Consider the following 20,243-nt stretch of genomic DNA (forward strand, 5'->3'; position numbering starts at 1 on the left):
CAAGGCCAAAGGTGAGAAAGACCACAGCAGTCGGAACTGAGAGTCAGCGCGGTTGGGTCACGCGTCCACGTGTTGGGAACACAGACCAGGCAGCGAGGCACCGACGAAAACTGAGGCCGTAAAGGTAACAGGCGGCCCTGCGGGCCTTACTGAGTCACGGCGGCCACAGGTCGGCCCCATCTCGGGCCTTCAGGGGAACGGGCCCTCCCCGGCGGTGCCGCCCGTCCCTCCGGATTCGGCCCTGCGCGGGGCCTCCCTCCCCTCCCCTCCCCTCCTCCTTCTCCTCCCGCTCTGTGTGCGGCCAGGCGGGGCCTGCTGAGTGCAGCGGGCGGCCAGCGCCCCGCGAGCTTCCTCTCGGCCGCGAGGCTGCGAAGCGGAAGCGCCCCTGTTAGCGCGACCCACACCGTCCCTCCCGGACCACGACCGCCAGCGAACGCTCCACATCCCAGGCCCATTATTGACCACGCCCCACGTAACTCCCACCTGGTGAGAAGGGCCACTCGGGTTCGCCCGGGACACACCCCGCCGCCTCCGCCGGCGCCAGGGCCCGGGGGGCGGGGGCCGGGACCCGGTAGGGCCGAGAAGGGCGGAGGAGGGGCCGGAAGAGCGAGAAGAGAGCCGGGGGATGGGGGGATGGGGGGAGATCTCGGGAGGGCCCAGGATACCGGGCCGGCCGCCCCTCCCCCACACCGTGCGAGGGGCCCCGCCCGCTTCCCCCCCGGACCTGACAGACCACCGCCCCGAGCCGGCCACCGCCCCTCTGCGTCGGCCCACAGCTCGCGCCCCGACGGCGGCCGAGACCCACGGTGAGATACTCACCGCGGACGGACCGAAGAACTAGCGCCGACCGACCGCGCCGCGGATCCGCCCAGCACCGGCCGCTGACTCGCGCCCCGCCCCGCCCCCGCGCGTGGGCGGATTGCGTCAACGCGTCGATCCGCCCCCTTGCCAACGCTTTCCTCCCCGCCCCCATCCGCCAGCTTCCGAGTGCGCAGGCGCAGGCTCGTCCGCGGTTTCCGCCTCTGCGCAGGCGCCGTGCCCCTCCCACGGCGGTTGCCCATATAGAGGCCGGGGGGTGGGGGGGAGGTCAAGCGTAGCCTCTTCTCCTTTACCAAGATGGCGGCTCGTCCCTGTTTCGCCACAGTTCCTACCTTATGAGCTTCGTTTCCTTACGCTGATAAGGGTGGAACAGGTAATGTAATTCATTGCTTTGTGAATAACTAGAATGGGGAGAAGAGCGTTTCTTTAGATGGAGCTAAATGACCGGTGAGAAGCGAGGTGGACGGGGGGAGGGCAAGTGACGGTAAGAGTTCGGAACGACCACGGGGAGGGGACCTTTCGCCTCTGGTCCTCTCCTCCAGTAAGATGGCGGCAGCACCGAGCAGGGAGCACCGGAGCGGGACTGGGGAGGGACGGCGAGCGGCCGGCGGGGCTGCTCTAGCCCCGGGCCGCCGTCGTCTCAGTGGTCCGGGCCTCGCCTCGATTGGCTGCCGTGGGTCACGTGGGGGGTCGGCGACTGGTGCGCGGACCATAGAGTTGGGCGCCCGTCCCCGGGGACGTGGCCTTCGTGCGCCCGAGGCTGGAGCCCGCGCCCGACGGGGAGGGGGGAGGGCGGGCGGCCCCTCGCTTTCGCTAGGTGAGGCCTGGGGGCGCGTCCAAGTCCACTGCGGCGGCGCGGCTCGGGGGCGGGAGGGCGACGTGCCCGGCGGGGGCGTGACCGGCCCGGGGCGTCCTTCCCCCCTCACGCGGCCTGCAGGCCCAGCAGCTGGCCGATGCTTGCTGGGAGGCTGGGCGCAAACGCCCTCGTACAGGAAGCCTTTCTGGGTTACCCACGACTGGCAGTAAACACGGCTTTGGAGTCTTTTCTGGGCGGTCGCGTAGCGCGGGGCGCCTGAAGCTCTTTGTGACCGTAGGGCGTCCTGACAGGGTGTCTTTGGAAAGTGGCAAAGTGCTCAGGGCCGGGCGTCCTCTCCCCGCCGACTCAGGAGGTGGGGAAGTCGGCCTGTGCGTGGTGTCCGGGCACCACGTAAAACCAAAGGAAAACTGACCTCTGTGTTTTATTAAGCAACGCTATGGTCAGATGAAACGTCCGAAGGAGTGTAGATGAGTCTTAGAGGAATCTTCAGGAGCAGGATGGTTTACCCTTGAGCTGCGGGGTTTCTGTGTCCTCAGCTGCAGAGCTGCCGAAAACCCTCAGGCGTTGCTTTCACCTGCGTTTGGGTGTCTGCCGCAGAACTAAGGACGGACGGGCGCTCTCTTGGCAGGTAGCTTTCTTGAGACCCTGTTAACACGGGGTGCGTCACAATTAGGATTTTGTCTAAGGCAACTGGTAGTGCTGTTCTACAAAATACGCTCAGTGTTCTTTTATGGGAGCGAACCGGTCTAATGAGACATTGGATGAAGCCTAGCGCTCAGGTTGATGTTCGATCACTTTGAACACTCTAAGCAACCCCAGCTACCCTTACGAAGTACGCTTAATGTTAGGGTGCTTGGAAGCAGTGTTAAAGTGGTTGAGAAGGTATTTGGTTCAGAGTGGCTTCTGTCATTTGAACTCCCAGTTCTCTGGATCTGAGACATCAACCACCCACGTGTCATGAGAGCTTTAGGTTTGGAGAAAACTGAGCATACCCCCTCAAGTCTTGAAGGACAAAATTTGAAAGCCATTGAAAACAGTGAAGATTAAACTTCCCTGTAACTACTATTAATTCTGCTGTGTGTCACGTCCCGAAAGGGGCTTACCTCCTCTTCTCTAATCAGGCTGAGGTCACCTGAGTAAAGGAGCAGCGCGTGTAAGGAGAGCACTCCTAAGATGCCTTTGGCCCACATTCCTGGGCACTCGAGGACCCGCTGGAACCCGGTCACAGTGCCCCCTCCAGGGGGCCAGGCTGACTTCTCAGCGTCCTGATGGGAGAATTTCTTCTTGAATCATCAAGTATTTTTTTTCCTTTGGATTTGTTGTTTGGGGTTTCTGGCTGTCTGACTTTGACCTCATGGCTTTACTTCTTTCACAGTAGAAAATATTTCAAAAAAAAATTTATTGGAAATGGCTGTGTGCCAGACATTGTTAAGGGTTCTGGGGATGCAGAGGTAAAGAGGACACAGACTTTTTTTTTCTTTTCCTCAAGCAGTTTATGGTCTGGTAGGGGAGATTCACTTGTAAAGGAAGAGATTACGGTGTTCTGAGTGCAGTAATGGAAGTATGTACAAGGAGTGGAGGTAGGACAGAGGGGGCAGTGATTACCTGTTGGAAAGTTTTCACAAAGAATGTGGTTCTGAAACTGGGGTTTAGAAGATGAATAAGAGTTTTTCCAGGTGGAGTTGGCAGGATGGGGTGTTCTAGACAAGAAGACTGGCTTATGCAAAGGGGACAAGTGACAGCTATCCACTTAGGGGGTGGCATATATGGGCAAGAGGTTGAGAATTTGGTACGCTGCTGGCATCTCAAATGGTGAAGGACTTAATGCCCTAAGACACTCTGACTTGGACAGCATTTCAAATGATTACACTGTCCACCAAGATGACTTTGTGATCTTTAGTCACAAGTGGATCAGATAGACTTGCCATTAATGCTTGGCAGCTGGAACTTATTTACCTAAAGGGCTTGAGCAGAGAACACTTTTTAAAGTGCAGAGTGATGCTTATATTTGGTATGGCCCATTCAGCACACATGCACCTCACAGGGCTAGTGATCATAGGAACGCATGTCCCTTTCCTATTCAGAAATAACCAAGCTCCTGGAAGAAACATAGCACACAGCTGAATTCTCAGTTGCTGACTTTTGGTGGCAAAAAGTCCAAGGAGCATGTTGTCAAACTTTTTGACTAAGTGTGGAAAGACAGCCAAAGAACCTTAATGTGTTAGAATGCCTTTTCTCTTGAATTATGAAGGCACCACAACATTGAACATTTGAAAGCCAAGAAAAGAACTAAACTTTCTTCAGTGTGTAACATTTAAAAACTTGATTACACAAGTTACTTTGTGGTAAAGCAGGATTTTCATTTATTTTTTTCCTTTTTGTATTTCTAATATCAGAGACATTTTAGAGGTGATATTCCTAGTCGGCCGCTGTTTTACCCGGTGAGGTAAAGTTCCTCAAGTATCATTTAAGACAAGCCAGACTTGTCTGGGTATCCTGTCATGTTAGTCATCTTGTTGATGCTTGCTGTTAATTTGATAACAATGCATTGGCCATGCATGCTCTCCCTTAATACTGTTTATTGGCACTCATTTGGATTTTAACATTAAAACTTAATTTTACTTCAAATCAAGGTTATATCTTCATATACTTTTTAAAAGATCAAGTAAATCTGGAAAAGCTTGTAAGGAACAAAAACTGTCAGTTTTTCCTTCCTCCCATCATGTCTCCTCCGCTGCAGAACACCCACGTTGGTCTCCTAGCTGGTGGCTTTGGTCTTTGCCTCTGTCTGTCGCATCCATACCTGATTTGCTCACTTCCTGCCCTTCCCTCCCCTGTCCCACACATTGTCTCTCCACTCAACCCTGAGAGCAGATGTGACGTCTTTCACTATCTTTCACCCCTCTGCCTTCGCCCTGCAGACAAATCCATGGCTGCCCAAAGCAGGTGCACCTTTAATTTGCTCGTCAGGTATTTAGTGTTTATATTCTGACTACTGGTACCATTCACAGTTGGGCCAAATGGTGTGATGGGATTACTTTTCCTTTCCTGGAGAAGTTTTTGTTTTCCCTGAAGTTCTTATCAGTGGTTTTTGTTGTTTTCTTAGTTTTATATGCATTTGCCACCAAAAGTCAACCCCAAATTCACTAGTTGTCCAAATCTCCTTTCAAGAAATTCCGTTCTTTTTATCTGATCGAGTTCAGTAGGCGCAGACCTCCAACCTGCTGGAATCTCACTGCAGATCTCACTGCCCTCAGTTTCCTGGAACCCATGTCCTTCTTTTTCTTGATTTTTTTTTTCTTTTTTCTTTTTTTTTTTACTCTCTAATTTTGATGGAGCACTTCCACAAGGAGTTGCCTGGGAGATAAAGTTTTGAGAGCCTGGATGTTGGGAATGCGTTATCCCGCCCTTGCACCTGTGTTGAGGGGTTGGACGTCAGTTTACCCCTCTGTCTTCCATCCCCCAGTGTTAGCCTTGAAGTGTTAGAGCTTTCTGATTCTTGAGCCTTTATATGTGCCTGTGTTTTCTTTTTTGAAGCTTGAGGGATTTTCTGTGAAATTCAGAGCACCCAGTGCAGTGATGTCCCTTGGAGTCTGTTTTCACCTCGTGTCTTGCCTGCCCTTTGGGCCCCTTTATTTTGGAAACTTCTGTTCTTCAGTGCTGGGCATTTTTCTTGATTTATTACCTTCATACCTTTCCATTCACTTTCTTTCTCTTTCTAGAATTCAACTATTGGACCTTCTGGATTGACAGTCTGATTTTCTTAGGTTTCCCATTTCTTTCTGGAAGATATTCTCAACTTGATCTTTTAACCCTTCTATTGAGTTTTTCTCTCTTTATTTCTAGGAGATTTCTCTTATTCTTTCTGTTCCTATGTTATAACCTCCTGTTTTTGGTCCATGGATATAGAATCTCCTCTTACCTTTCTGAGGACATTGGTGAGTTTCAAAGTTTTCTTTTCCCCAAAGTCACTGCTTGCTTCTGGCTGCTTTTTGTGTTGCGGTTTTGGCTTTCATATCAGAGCCTTTTCTGGGCTCTCCGGTGATGTTTGCTTGCCCGCTTACATGTCAGAGGGACTCGGAGCTTGTGGTTGGTTGTTGGGGCTGGCCAACTGTGACATTCGCTGTAGAGGCATCTGGCTGGGCCGTTTCCTTACAGCACCCTGTCAGCTTCTTCAAGTCTCTTTGGGTTCTCCAGAAAAATACCTCCCAGCCTCTTGCCTGGGGGCCAAGTGAGGGGAGAAGGCCACAATCTTAGCAATAACTATGGAAGAAGTTACTTACCCTGTCTTCAGAATGGTTTCCCATCACTCCACTGTAACTGGTGTCCCCAGTCCAAAGATTCTATTTCCCTTTCCAGAGGGGAAAAAAACCACACCCTTTGACTAAGAGGCATGAGAGGCCAAAAAAAAAAAAAAAAAAAAAGAACAAAACGCAGAAAACTGTCCTTTTTGACAGTATTTTCTTACTACTTTTGCCTGGCTGCCCTTTAGCAATGTTATTTTTAGCTTACAACTTGAGTTGCACTTAAATTCATTGTTCTTCTGTTATTTACTACACCTTTTATAGCCCAGCTGTGGGTTTTACATTGTCTTAAATGTGTGCTGAAGGCCCTGGTAGGAAAGTGGACGGAGGTTGTGAATAGGCCGGTCTTCACAGTCAAGAAGTTCATATGGCCAGTATGCAGAGCAAGATTTTTAGTTTCCACTGGTGATCAAAGACTTGACATTAAAATCATATTTCCCCTACAGACTGGGGAGAATAAACGTGACCATTTCAGTTACCGAAGGTGAGGGGGACAGGTATACCGCGATGTCGTGGAGTGTAAATAGCTTAATTCATTGGGAGGGTAAATTTTGCCTTTGCAGTGCTTATCCACGCATCTCCTGTCATCATGTAATTGTATTTCTAGGAATTTAACCTGTCGAGGTACAGGCTCGAGTGAGTAGATGGTACTCTTTTCTGCAGTGCTTGTAATCGGAAAAAAATAAAACAACAGCAGGGGGGTGATTTCATGGTTATTCCATGCAACGTGCAGTTGTTAACATAGGTAAACTTGTGTGTAAAACTTGGAAAGACAGCCATATGCATTTTTAAATGGAAGTAAGTGTGGCAAGTGGTGAAACAATGCATGTAATGTGATCTTATTTTTTATTTAGACCACGTATTAATATATCCAAGAAAAAATATTAGATAAAACAGTAGTTTTGGAGATATTTGTTGAGGAAGAATCAGGAAGATTGCCAATTTTTATTTCTGTTGTTGTGTTCTACAATATTTTTATGCTAAAGATCATTCTTTGGTCGACCGTATTATCATATTCATGCTATCAGTTAATAAAACTGGTATGAATGTAGTCCCCATGGCCCCTGCCCCTCCCATCCCAGGCTCTGCCATGGGTGCAGGATCCTCGCAGGAGGCTTATCTGTGCCCTGAGACCCCGCAGCTGGAACAGCAGCCCTCATCTAGGTCAAGGAGAGGCAGGAAGTTGCTGATGCAGAAACCAGTAGTTAGGTAGCAAGTGCCATTGAGCAATTAGGATGGATTCTTTTCTGAAAGCGCTCTCAGGTTTGCCTTTTATTTGTATGAATTGCTATTCTTAGACGTTCCTGGCTGTGGACTTTGTCAGACATGCAGCGGTGCTTGGGTCTTAGGCATTGGTTCTTTCTACCAGACAGGGCAGAGGGTGGAGATGTTTGTACAGGTGGGGAAGGTCGTCCTCCACTGGACCAGGAGTCAGGAGACCTGTAAGTGCTTCAGTTTAAACTTGTTCTTAATCAGCCTTGTGATTTTGGGTGTTTCTTGATCTGTAGGACTTTAGCTTCTTCCTCTCAAAGATAAGAAAGGAGTCTCTGAGGTGGTTTGTTTTCTTTCTTCCTTCCTTCCTTTCCTTCATTCATTTCCTCCCTCCCTTTCCCCCTCCCCTCCCAGCGTTCCGCGCCCCCCCCCCCGCCCCGCCCTTGGGCAATTCAGTTTATCAGAAACTTAGTTTTTCAGCTTGGAAGGGTGACATCTGGAGCTAATAGTCACTCATACAGCATCCCGTTTTGTGATCTGTTTCAAGGATGCACGAGTGATACAAAAAGCCTTGCCTATTAAAGCTTTTTTTGTTGCTTCCTACACGCCAGGCATCAGGACCTTTATTTCCAGCAATGGTTCAACCAGGCGATCTTACCCCCCTCCACCCCCCCCCCCCGAATATCTGGAAACATTTTTGGTTGTCATGAGTTGGGAGTGCTGCTGACATCTCATGGTTAGAGGCCAGAGGTGCTCACCATTCTGCAGTGCCCAGGACAGCCCCCACAAGGAAGAATTGTGTGGTCATAAGGAAGAACTGCCTGGTCACAAGGTCAGCAGCACTGAGGTTGAGAAGTCCTGCTTTACCGGCTCCGTCCTTGGAGGGCTCTAGGATGTAGCGGTCACAGGCCCCGTTTTTCAGTCAAGGAGAGTGGAGCCTGGTAGGGCGAGGCCACTGGCAGGTGCGGCTGAGTTACTGCTGTGCTGCCTGCACTGCCAGAGTTCTTGTGGCTGTCACAGATACCGAGGAGGGCCATGGTCACAGAAAGTTCTCCCCAGGCTTACTCTGCCAGGCCCGGGCTAAGCGCTGCATGTAAGCCCTCATAATCCTCACAGTGACACCAAAGGGTCGCTGCTGATGTCCGCTCCCTTTTGCAGGACAGGAGACAGGCACAGAGGAGTCAGGATCTGTGATTCTTTTTCCTTGTCTTGGTCCTCATTTTCAGAAGTTCACACATTTAAACATTCAGCCTTGACAATTTACCTAGTGTTTCCTCTCAGCATCTCTAGAGTTTCTCTAAAATTTGGGATCCAGAGGTGATGTAATATCCAGGAGCGGGGCCACCCAGGCCTTTGCAGCAAGGTAGATATTCTACCCTGAAGGAAACACACTAAAATTGGTCTGTGTCCCTTAGAATTTTGAATATCGTTGATTCCTCATCAGGCATTTTATTTTTCACCAAGTACATATCTGTCAGTAGGTTTCCCAGAAGGAAGGGAACAAATCAGAGTCCCAGACCTAAAGCCATTGAGCACTCAGGGCCCATCTCTGCAGTAACCTGTAAACGGCTGCTGTCGGTCAGACTTCAGCCACCGTCAGGGCGTCAGCTTTCACTCTTGCTGGACTGGTGTTTCCATCTTCCTATCGCAGCAACCCCGCTCCACCGCCTCTGGCTGCCTCCGTGATGTCATCGTATGACTACACAGGTCTGGTGGGGTAAGTCCCCCCTTAGCTTTACCTGCCCCACCCTTCATCTGGGTTACAGGATAAGCCACTGGTAGACTTGTTCTTGTTTTGGACCCCCTGGTGCAGCAGGGTATCCTGGCTATGGCAGGTGCCCTGTGTGTTTGGAGGGGATGAACAGACGGGCCAGTGTTGATTCTGGACTCTTGTCTTTCCTGACTTTTGGTGAATTACCATGGGCTGCTGCAAGCCAGAGCAGCTTCCTAGGCTCTGAGGGGTGTGCTGGACACAGAAATAAAGCAGTCTGTAGGCCACATCTCAACCTGTTGCTCTTGTGTTCTTCAACCACCATTGACTCTGGGCTTCACAGATGGTTTTGTAGTGCAGCTTTCGCCAGAAGCTTGGATGTGCTCGGCCAGCACGTTGCTGAGATCTGGAAGCGTGCTGAGCACGGGCCTTCTTTGCGGCAGTGCAGCTTAGTGCCGTGGGGCTCACCGATGCTTGGGAAGCCAAGTGTCCTCCTGCCTGATTTCTATGCCGCCTCAGTTGTATCGGCATGATTCCTTTCTCTGAGCTTCTAGCATCTCGTTTTGGGGCGTGGGTTGAGCTGGCCTCGCTCTGCTGGCCGAGGGAGAACTCCGCGTAGCAGTGCCGCTGCCCAGCTCTGTCCACGGGCAGGGTACGCTGTCTTCCCAGCTGTAAGGTCATCGACGGCACTTAGAGTTTCTAGACACGGTGCGGGCTGGACCAGTGCTACTACTGTTGGTTTCTTTCTGGAGGAAGGAAATACCTCTGGCCAGAGGCATTCAGTGTGCAGCGTTACCTCTGTTGCATAACCTGTTGTGCCCTTCCAGGGAAGTTCTGTGCACCACCCGTTAGGTCTGTGCATCGCTTGGCCTGGGCGACTGGAGTTAAGTGAAAGGGCACTGGGTGGGAGGGAGGGCGCTGTGAGTCAGGAATCTCTTTGACTAACGAGGGTCAGGTGCCAGGGGGCGTAGTGCCGAGCTCCCTGCCCCTAGGCATCCTGCAGACCTCTGGGTGGATGGTTCCTGGGGGAGGGAAAGCAGTCTTCGTGCAGGTGCCTTGGTAGCAACGGCTTGCATGGCAACTGCTCTGGCCTCTTAGGAGGTTTCCATCAGAGGCTCTGGAGAGAGCTGCGCTCCTGAGGAGGTTACCACAGCAGACAGCCTTGGGGGAAGTGGAAGCTGGAGAACACGCCCTGACCCCCGGGCCCCTCAGGACCAGCAGAGGCCAGAGGGAAAGAGAAAGCAATGCAAGTGCAGAGTTAGAAGAAATAATTTTTGAAAGGGTGTCGTGTATTTGGCGTTTTTTGCTGTTCTTGAAATTCTGGTGGAGGTGAGTGACTCGCTGAGAAGTGGCTCTCCCTCTCGGGGCTCCCTTCTCAGTACACAGGGTGTGGTTTCTGATTCCTTGATGTATAGAGTTGAAAGCTTTTCGTCCTTGTTTTAACTCTTTTTCTTTAGAAATTAAAAAAGAGTAATAAAAGAGGAAAGGATGGCTCTATGTGATCTTTCCTTTCTGATGTACCATTCTGACAGCTATGAACCGTGTTAACTTTAACTTGGTGGTGTCCTGTAACTTATAAATAGAAGGCTTTGAGGTGTCTGGGTGGGACTTTAAATTCACTTCTCCCTCACTTGAGATGGTGCACTGACTCCTGGACGTGGGGTGTTAGGTGATGACAGGTCAGGTGCGAACAAAATCAAGGATGATGCGTTATCCTAATTGGTTTTATTTTGTATGTTACTGTTCATTTCACTCTTATGTGACATGCTTTCTAATTTTATTAATACTTAGCTCATTTATAAACACTTTTCAGATGGAATTACTGAATTATATTGACTGTTTTGACTTTTTCTCCTAAGTGTAAGGTTAGTTAGATGTTCTTATAGCACTGGCTTAAATCAGTGTGTGTGAGATCAGTTTGAAGAATACAGTTTTTTTCTTTAGAAACAAGGCTTCTGTTTTGATACATTTGCTTTTGCTTGGAGCTGACTCTCCTGCCCCTGAGACCACAGTGCTGTATTGCCTTTGTCGCCAGAGCGGTGAGCTCAGCGGTGCTGCCAGGCCGCCGGTGCCCAGGGCCCCTTGGCTCCTAAGCTCAGCCCGGCGGTCTCTGGGACGTCCAGACCAGAGCCAGCTGCAGCCAGGGGACCCATCAGGCTTGCTGCTGTTTGGGGCCATCCCTTCATTTCACAGGTGCTGGAGATGATCACTGTGAGATTGGGTTAAGTGTAGCTCTTTTCTGAAAGATAGGGCAGGGAGGAAACGATGGTGTTACTGGGAAAGGCAACTCTCTCTTTCTAATCTTTGAAAACACGGGTTGGCTTTCCTTTGACCCGTGAGACGTGCCTTTGCTTTTGGAGCAGCGTGGCGTGACAGCCTCACCTTCTCGTCCTTGGTTGCTTGGGGCTTCAGGTATGCCTACCTGCCAAAGATGCCGCTGAGCTGGAGAGAGTGTATAAACCTCCAGCCCTTGATTTCTTCTGGATGGTTCCACACTGTGTGGGTAGTATTAGGACCACATCTTCGAGGAAGAAATGGCATGTGAAGGATTCGGTGGTGATCTGTGGGAATTTCCATCAAATCTCACAGGATTGTGTAGTAATTAGGTTTTTGGTGTCAGTTGGTGTATGGCTTTATTGAAGATGTATGATTTTGGTTTTAGCCTATTTAGAACTTACTGGATATGCATTAGAAGGCTTCTTATAGGACTGTTTTAATTCACAAAGGTAGCTTTGCTTGTCTTGTTATCTCCTCACCCCAGTCCTGAAGTGGTAGGGGTATGTGAGGGTTTTTCTCTCTTTTAAGCCGTTGTTGACTGAGTGGTCAGTCTCTTTGCCCAGCCTAAATATCGCTCCCCTCTCCTTGGGCCATGGTCCCTTACGTGGCATGGCTGGCTCCAGCTGCTGGTGTCTCTGAGTTTTGCTTCTCGCCCAGAGAACAGTCTGTGATTGGTGGCTGGCTCAGATGGGCACGTCCCTTGTGCTCCTTCTGCATGTGGTGTCTGAAAAGCTCTCGGAGCACCTGTGCTCTCCCGCAGGCCTCCCCCCTCCTCTGCAGGAGCCGGCGGGGAGTCCCGCTGTGGACCCTGACGTCATTTGGGGTGTGCTGCTCAGCATGTTGGCGTGGTGCTGTCAGCAGCTTTCTGGACACTGTCTGGTGGTTTAAAATTCTGCTTTTGGACTTCCCTGATGGTCCAGTGGTTAAGACTCCACGCTTCTACTGCAGGGGGCACGGGTTTGATCCTTGGTTGGGAAAGTTCCACATGCCGCGGTGGTGCGGCAGATAGATAAGTAAACAGATAAATAGGTAAGTAAATAAGTAAGTTAATAGATAAATAAATAGACATTAATAGATAAATAGTTAAATAAATCACAAATAAGAAAATTAAAAATAATTTAAAAAAATAAAATAAAAATCTGCTTTCATGAACTTTGAAAAAATGATGTGTAAACAGGCTTTAGTGTCATCACAATATTATAAAATTGAGGTAAAACTTTGTTATGCTCCATAAAATGTGAGTGAGAAGTGCACTGATGTAAATAGGTGAACTCATAGTCAGAAATACATTATTAAACTTGGGTTTGACTTGGAGTTGGATGGTCAGTGTCTTTTGCCACCCCCTCCTACCTCAATGTGTTTATTTCCAAATTAAGGCATTTATTTTTTCTAATTACAAAAGTAGTACTCTTCTCTATTTAAAAGAAATGTTTTTTAGTTCTCATACTTTAAGAGCAGTTTCAAGTATGGTACAAAACACTTTTTTCTGAACCACCTGCAAGTAACTTGGGGACATGAAACCTCATCACCCTTGGCTATTTCAGTGTGTTTCCTGCAAACAAGACGCTTAGTACAACCGCTCACACACATGAATACTTTGCTACCTTCAGACCAGTTCACGCTTCACCAGAAAGACCCAGTTGACAGCCCTGTGTTGACACTTTTTGTCAGGTCTCTAGTCTCCCTTACACTGGAGCGTTTGCCCTATCTTACCTTGGCACTTGATGACCACAAGCGGTTAGTTTGCAGAGTGTCCCTCAGAGTGGGTTTGCCTGTTTCCTTCTGATCCGATTCAGGTTTTGCGTCTTCGGCTGGAATAACACAGAAGGCGTGCTGGGTTCTTCTCTTCTTGGCGTCGTATCAGGTGGCACGCGATTTCGATTTGTCCCGTTACCAGTGGTGCTTGCTCGGCTCGCTTGATAAAGGTGGTGTCTGCCAGGCTTCTCCACCGTGAAGTCTTTGTGATTAATAAGTGTACTGTGGGGGGAGGTGCTTTTGAAACTGAGTGTCTGTTCCTATCAAACTTTCAATTTACTCGTTTTTATCAGTGCAGGCTAAGAGTTTCCCATTTTATTCAGTTGGTTGTCATCTTTTATTATCATTATATGTTTTGATGTTTGGCCAGTGGGAGCCCCTTGAAGCCAGCTCCTGTGTCCTGGCTTGGATAAGTCCCCATCATTCACTTAATACTTCTTGCTTTCTTGTACAGCAAGGTACTCTGGGCTCTTCATGTACAATGCTTTCCTGCCCCAGACCTGAAATCAGCCTTTTCTTTGAGGAGGCCCGGTTCCATTTTATGACAGTTGGTACTCAGAGAAGCAGAATGTGGGCACTAGTTGGGCTGTCGTTGGGGTGTTAATGCACTCAGGCCCTCTTAGTGGACAGAGATGGAGTGTGTGTGTGGGTGTGTGTGCACGTACATGTATACGTGCACACACACAGATATACAGATGCCTGTGTACTTACAACACGTTTGTTTTTACATCTCTGTATGTTGAAAGACCTGAGTTCATTTCAGAACCTCGGTTTCTATCTAATACCACAGGGTTCGTTCCAGTCGCTCCCTTTCCGAATTGGTAGCTCCCTTTTCCAACAGTGACAATCCTAGGTGCCAGTGTCCCTAATATATTTACTTATTTGATTATTCACCGTGTGTGTTCCCAGTCTCCTGTGGCTGCCCCCTCTTCTGCACGGGTGCCCTCTGCTCTCTTCATCTCACTCAGCCTCTGATACCCTAGGTATGTGGACACCCCCTTATGTGGAACTCATATCCCAGTTTCTAAAAATAAAGTGCTGTGCACTATCTTTTTGCCCTTTCGAGGCTGTTACCTGAGCCATCGCTTCATTGTTGGTGATGCCTGCTGTATGGTATCGATGCATCACTGTGTAGTTAGTTACCATTATCTCACTGGTGCACAGTTGCGTTTTTCCAGTTCTTTGCATGTCACTATGCTTCTATGAGCCTTCTTATGCCTATTATACCTATGCCTTCTGTGTTCTTGTGCAGGTACTTCTGGAGAGTAGCTTCTTTGGAGTGTAACCACTGAATTGGATTATGTGTATGTCGATTATTTGTGGGGTTTTTTTTAAATTAATTAATTTTATTTATTTTTGGCAGTGTTGGGTCTTCGTTACTGTGCGCCGGCTTTCTCTAGTTGCAGAGAGCAGGGGCTACTCTTCGTTGCGGTACGGAGGCTTCTCATTGCGGTGGCTTCTCTTGTTGCGGAGCGCAGGCTCTAGGTGGGCGGGCTTCAGTAGCTGTGGCTCGTGGGCTCAGTAGTTGTGGCGCATGGGCTTAGTTGCTCCACGGCATGTGGGATCTTCCTGAACCAGGGCTCGAACCTGTGTCCCCTGCATTGGCAGGCGGATTCTTAACCACTGCACCACCAGGGAAGCCCGATGATTTGTGTTCTTAAATTGAGTTCTAATGTTACACATCCTCAGCGATAGAGAAGCCAATTTTCCTCACCATTTCAAAACCTGCATCACTTCTGTTCATCTTTGTAGATCTCATAGAATAAGGCAGAATGAAGATGAACACATCTGTTCATGGGTTTATGTGCCGTATGTCTTAGTTTTCCATGAACTGTGTGTTGATAGGTCCTAGTCTATTCAGATGTTTCCCAACCAGACAAAAACTCTGTTTTTGTCCTAACTTCTATACGATAGCCTTTACTGTACAAAATTCTTAAGCTCTAATAGGGTCAAGTGAGTCAGTATCTTCCTTGATGATGTCTACAGTCTGTATTATCAATAGGCCTTTGCACCCTCAAATCACAGGTTTTTCTCCCCAGTCTTCGAATTCCTCAAGGCTTGATTTTTTACGGCCAGATCTCTAATCCAGCTGAAATTTATTTTGATGTATGGTGTGAGGTAGGGATCAACCTTTATATTTTTTCCAAAATGGATTGCAAATGGGCCCAGTTCTGTTTATTGCCTAGTCCATCCTTCCTTGCTGATTTGAAATGGCACTTGTTTCAAATGCTAAACTCATAGATACACATGAGTTTGTTTCATTTATCCTTTTTCTTTTTCCTTAGCAAAAACCACCAAGTACTAATTACTATTGCTTTATGGTGTGTTTTACTTAACTTTAGGTTGAATGTTTTTTCTTTTTCCCTCTTTTTTTTTCTTTTTTTCAAATAACCTAGAACAGTTTTATTTTTAGGTGAATTTGGGAGTCTTTTTTACAGTGTATATATTGAAAAACAAAACCTACGGGGACGTTGTGTTAAGTTTCCTAGGGCTGCGAAAATAAATTACCACAAATTTAGTAGCTTAAAACAACACCAATTTATTCTCTCACAGTTCTGGAGCTAGAAATCTAAAATCTGGCAGGGCCACACGCCCTCTGGGGGCTTTAGGGGAGAAACTGTCCTTTGCCCCTTCCAGCTTCTGGTGGCTGCTCCCATTTTCTTTGGCTTGTGTGTTCCAGTGTCTGCCTCCACCTTCATATAAGCTTTCTCCTCTGTGTTGTCTCTTTGCCTCTCTTTCAGAATGACACTTGTAATGGACCCATCCAGATAATCCAGGGTAATCTTTAAGCACTTCTGGAAAGACTTTTTCCAGGTAAGGTAACATTTAAATTCCAAATATCAGGACCTGATATCTTCGGGTGGTCATTGTTTAGCCTACCGCAGATGTTATTCGGCATTTCCTTGAGGGTGTAGATGAACTTGTGGCGGGGGGCGGGGGGGGAAACAGACATCTCTGTGATGAGTGTCCTGGATGATGAAACTGCTCCATGACTCGGGCATCTAGTGTGTGTGTTGTTTTGCTAACACTGAACTTCCCTTCAGTTTTCCTAGCTTTTCATTAGAGTAGAGGGGTTTTCTAGACAGATGGTCATCTGCAAATTAGTGGCATTTGTGTCTTAGCTTAATTATTTCTCCTTAGGTTGCGTGTTTGACGGTCTTTGACCGTAGTAGACGTCTTTGCTGTTTTGTTACTTACTTTAATAGGATAATTTTGGCTTTTCACTAATTGTGATACATTTTACTTCTGGGAAATAACTCTTCGTATTGCCACTTCCTTCTATTGCTGAAGTTACATTCCATAGGAAGCAAGGAATAGGTGGTTGAATTTCATCAGTCAGACGGACGTTTTTTAAATGGCCATCTATCAGTCATGTATATATGTTTTTTGTCCTCCTTTGAGCTTTAAATGTGAGATGTATACATTACCTAATATTGAATCCTTACTGCATCCCTAGAACAGACCTACTTAGTCATGGTGCCTTATTCTCTAAATTTAGAGTGGATTTATTGGGCTGGTGTTTTGTTTAGAATTTTATATGTTTGTAAACTGGTTTGTAGTTGATAATCTCTTTTCTTTGCAGCACCCACTCATTGTTCTGGGGAGGCAAAGCGGTGCCCTAATTTTCCTCTGGGGAGCCGCCCTTTTTACCATGTACAAGCCATGTGTTTTGGATGAAATGGCCCAGCTGCGTGGGTGGACCCTGATTGGCTGTAGCTAATAGACATATTCCATCCCCTTGGCCCCTTGACTATGGTTATTGGTCCTCTTACGGCCTCAGAACCCAATTAATGCCAGTGAGATACAAAAATAATTCATGGGGCAAAGAAGCTCCTACTTCCTTGGGAACTACCAGAAGATGTAATTACTGCCATTCATAACACTTCTTATTTCAATACTAGGCAAGGATAATATTGTATCATTGTGCGCTTGTATTCTTTGTGTGCTCTTTCCTTGTCTTTATCAGACTTGGAAGAGTTAATTGCTCTTTAACTGCTTTTTTCAGAGAAACTGATTTTGGTTTTGATTGACCACACCAGCTGTATTTTGTTAGTTTTTGTTTTCTATTTCACCTGTTCTTCGTTTATTTATTCCATGTACTTTCTTTGATTTTCTCTTTCCATCTTGATTTGAATGCTGATTAGCTCATTTATCTTCATTTCTTCTTATAATAAAATTTACAGGTTTGATTCATCCTCAGAGTATAGCTTTGGTAGCATCCTGTATGCCCTGATAAGTAGTGCTCTTTGATCTTTTTCTTTTTTTACACCTTTTTGTTAGGAAAACCTTCAAACATATCCCAAAATAGGAGAGAATATTGGTATTTCATATACCTGTCACCCAACTTTAAGAGTTGTCAGCATTTTGCCATTTTTATTTTATCTTTCCCTTGCTTGTTCCGCACTTGTCATACTTTTAATTTTGAGTTTGAGTATTTTAAAGCAAATATCACATTTCATGTCACTTGTAAATAGTTTAGCATGTATCTTCAGTAGATGAGGGCTTTAAAGAAATTTTACCTAGCAAAATTAACTATATTTTGTTAATACCATCCAGTATCTATTCTGTGTTCGGTTTTCTCCAAATGTCATAAAATATGTCTTTACACTTGGTTTGCTTGAGTCAAAGAAAACCCAAAGAAAGTGTCCACACTGCATTAAAAATCTAAACAATTTTAAAATCTGTAACAATCCCTTTTCTTGTTTTCAAAAAAATGCTACTTGTTTATGAAAGCAACAGGGCCATTTGTGCTGTGGATTTTCCCACATTCTGCATTTGGTTGATTGTATTGTTGTGGTGGCATGTGGTATATTCCTCTGATCCTCATATTTTCTGTAAACTGGTAGCTAGGTTTAGATGCTTAATTGGTTTGGGGGGTGGTTATTTGTTTTGGGTTTAGGGTTTTTTGTTTGTTTGTTTTGGCAAAGCTGGTGTAGGGAGGGTGTCAAGAACACATCATAGATTGTGCTGTGTACTTCATATTGCATTATACCAGGAGGCGTAACGTCTGGCTGTCTTTCTCTTCGTTATGTTACAAGTGATCAGTGAATGAAGTGTCCGCAGGCTGATTCTGTCCCTTATTATAAAGTTTTTTATCAACCAGTTATCTAAGGGGCTTAATAGCCATTTTGCTTATATTCACTGTTTCATTGGTGTGTTAGTTTCCTATTGCTGATGTAACAAATTACCACAAACTTGGCTGAAACCATTCTCACTGGGGTTAAGTCAAGGTGTCAGCAGGGCTTCCTTCTGGAAGCTTTAGGGGAGAATCTATTTCTTGCCTTTCCCAGCTTCTTGAAGCCGCCTGCATTCCTTGCGGCCCTTTCCTCCATCTTTAAAGCACATGATTTTAAGGATACTTACTACATTTAGGTTCCACCTGTATAATCCAAGATAATCTTCCTATCACAATATTCTTAACTTAATTCATTTGTAACATTCACAGGTTCCAGGGCTAAGTACCTGGATATCTTTGGGGGCCGTGATTTAGCCTACAGTTGGCAGTGGCAAAATGAGGATTTTTCTGGTTCTGTTTCTACATTTATTTGTTGGCATTTTTACATGAAGAAGGTTTCCCTGATCAATTCTGGTTACTCTAAAATACAATTCCTCCTGAAGAGAAAGGAGAAATGATTTCTTTGCTTTATTCATATTTAGAATATGTTTGGACTAGCAACTTCCAAAGCAACAATGCATTTTTGTTGCTTTTCCCCCCTAGTATTATAAACTTGTAGATGTGTATGTAATTGTGTTTCAACCCATTGAAGCCAATTTTTGATGCTTATATTGTTCCCCCAAGTTGGCTTCTGTGTTCTTTGGACGTGACCCCATTAGTCTGTGACTCCTTCCTTGCTCTTTGCCACAGCGAGATGTCCCATCTTGTGACCTGGACTCAGCCATTTTTCCAAGGAGACTGGTTCCTTTTATTGGGGAATGGTGTTGATTGCCACAGTCTGTGTGCTCAGGGTGGCCAGTGCCACTGCATTGCTTCTCGTAGCAGACAGACCTAGGAACCGATCATGAGTATAGATATTTCCAATTCAAATAAAAACCTACGTGGTTTTTGCTAATGCTGAAAATTGTTTTTTAAGGATATTAACCTTATTCTACAACATAAAATATTTTTAGATAATAGTAACTAATGTTATTAGATTATATCCCACTTGGAATATACTGTCAAGTTACTGTGTTTTAAAGTTATGTTTTTCTCTGATGCTTGCGCCACTGTTGTGACATTGTTATTTAGGTTCATTTCAATTTTTTTTGGTAAAAGTGTTAAAGAAGTGTAATAAACATACAGAGACCTATGCAAATCCTTAGTGAAAATTCATTGAGCCATAAATGTTAACTGAACCCAACCATATAAACACCATTAAGACAGAGAAGCAGGACATATTTGTTTTTAGAGTTTGTTCTTCTCTGATTTATATGGTTCTAAAGGCAGAGGGAATCAGTGGTATATTCAGATGAGTTGGCATCCATCCCTGTCCCTCCTCCCTTTTCTTCTCCCAGTGTTGCCTCCCATTGTTTCTTCTTGCAAATACGAGCAGACATAGGTACACGGGTGTTTCCGACACCTTCTTGGAGTTAGGTAGCTTACTCTGCACCTCCTGCCTCCTTCGCCCTTTCTCACTAACCTCGTCCCTAGAGACCATGCGTAACAGTGCATGGAGATCTTGCCATGCGTGCGTCTTACGCTGCCTGTTATTTTGTTGCATGGACATAGCATGGTTTATTCAGTCTGTCTCCTCCTTAGGGAATTTGTGGTTATTTCCAGACTTCATCAGCTTTTTTATCTCTCACTTTTTCTGCTCTTGCATTTCCACAGTTCTTTCTTCACACAGTAGCTAGAGTGCATCCCAAGTGGGTGCTTCGTGTCTGCTTGGAGTTGGCCTCTGTGCGGTCACCTTAGGCTGGCACCATCATGCTGATGCGTGCCCTGCTGCCCTCCTGCTTCCCATCCTCTGCTCCCTGTGGGACCAGAGACAGGTTGTCTTTATCTTCCTCCCCTCTTTGGTTCTTACCGGTTTTCTAGTAGGAGGGTTAACAGTTTTTTCTTGCCCTGTCCAGGCTTCTCTGTTGACAGATGAAACCTCTAAGGTCCTGCACCCCAGATGCTCTTACAGCATGGTGGTCTACCCTGAGTCCTGGATCTCAGGTGTTTGACTCAGGACAGAGATTAACTATCTCTGCTTTGGTCTGTACCTTGTATTTGTTTTGTTTTTGTTTAATGCTTAAATTTTTAAATTTATTTATTTATTCATTTGGCTGTGCCAGGTCTTAGTTGTGGCACTCGGGGGATCTTCCTTGTCGTATGCGGGATCTTCATTGTGGTGTGTGGGATCTT

At 46.6% G+C, this 20,243-nt stretch overlaps 2 protein-coding genes across 7 annotated transcripts in view; one reads left to right on the forward strand and one right to left on the reverse strand.

The window, feature by feature from the left end:
- The window catches only part of SEPTIN2 (septin 2), a 32,887-nt gene extending 31,811 nt beyond the window's left edge, over positions 1-1,076 (reverse strand). The window contains exon 1 of one of the 4 annotated variants that reach the window (XM_082396044.1): positions 820-1,076. In XM_082396044.1, the coding sequence (XP_082252170.1) occupies positions 820-1,061 (242 nt within the window). In that variant the 5' untranslated portion in view covers positions 1,062-1,076. Of the gene's footprint in view, positions 1-483; positions 585-819 lie in introns of those variants that run through there. The other 3 variants (XM_082396045.1, XM_082396047.1, XM_082396046.1) reach the window with 3 other exon arrangements.
- HDLBP (high density lipoprotein binding protein) overlaps positions 462-20,243 on the forward strand; it is a 68,386-nt gene continuing 48,604 nt past the window's right edge. The window contains exons 1-2 of one of the 3 annotated variants that reach the window (XM_082396027.1): positions 1,050-1,192; positions 15,637-15,709. The gene's annotated coding sequence lies outside the window, so the exon portion shown is untranslated. Of the gene's footprint in view, positions 487-1,049; positions 1,193-15,636; positions 15,710-20,243 lie in introns of those variants that run through there. The other 2 variants (XM_082396029.1, XM_082396028.1) reach the window with 2 other exon arrangements.

Source organism: Balaenoptera borealis, assembly GCF_965194805.1.
Source record: "Balaenoptera borealis genome assembly, chromosome: 6".
In the NCBI taxonomy this organism is placed as follows: Eukaryota; Metazoa; Chordata; class Mammalia; order Artiodactyla; family Balaenopteridae; genus Balaenoptera; species Balaenoptera borealis.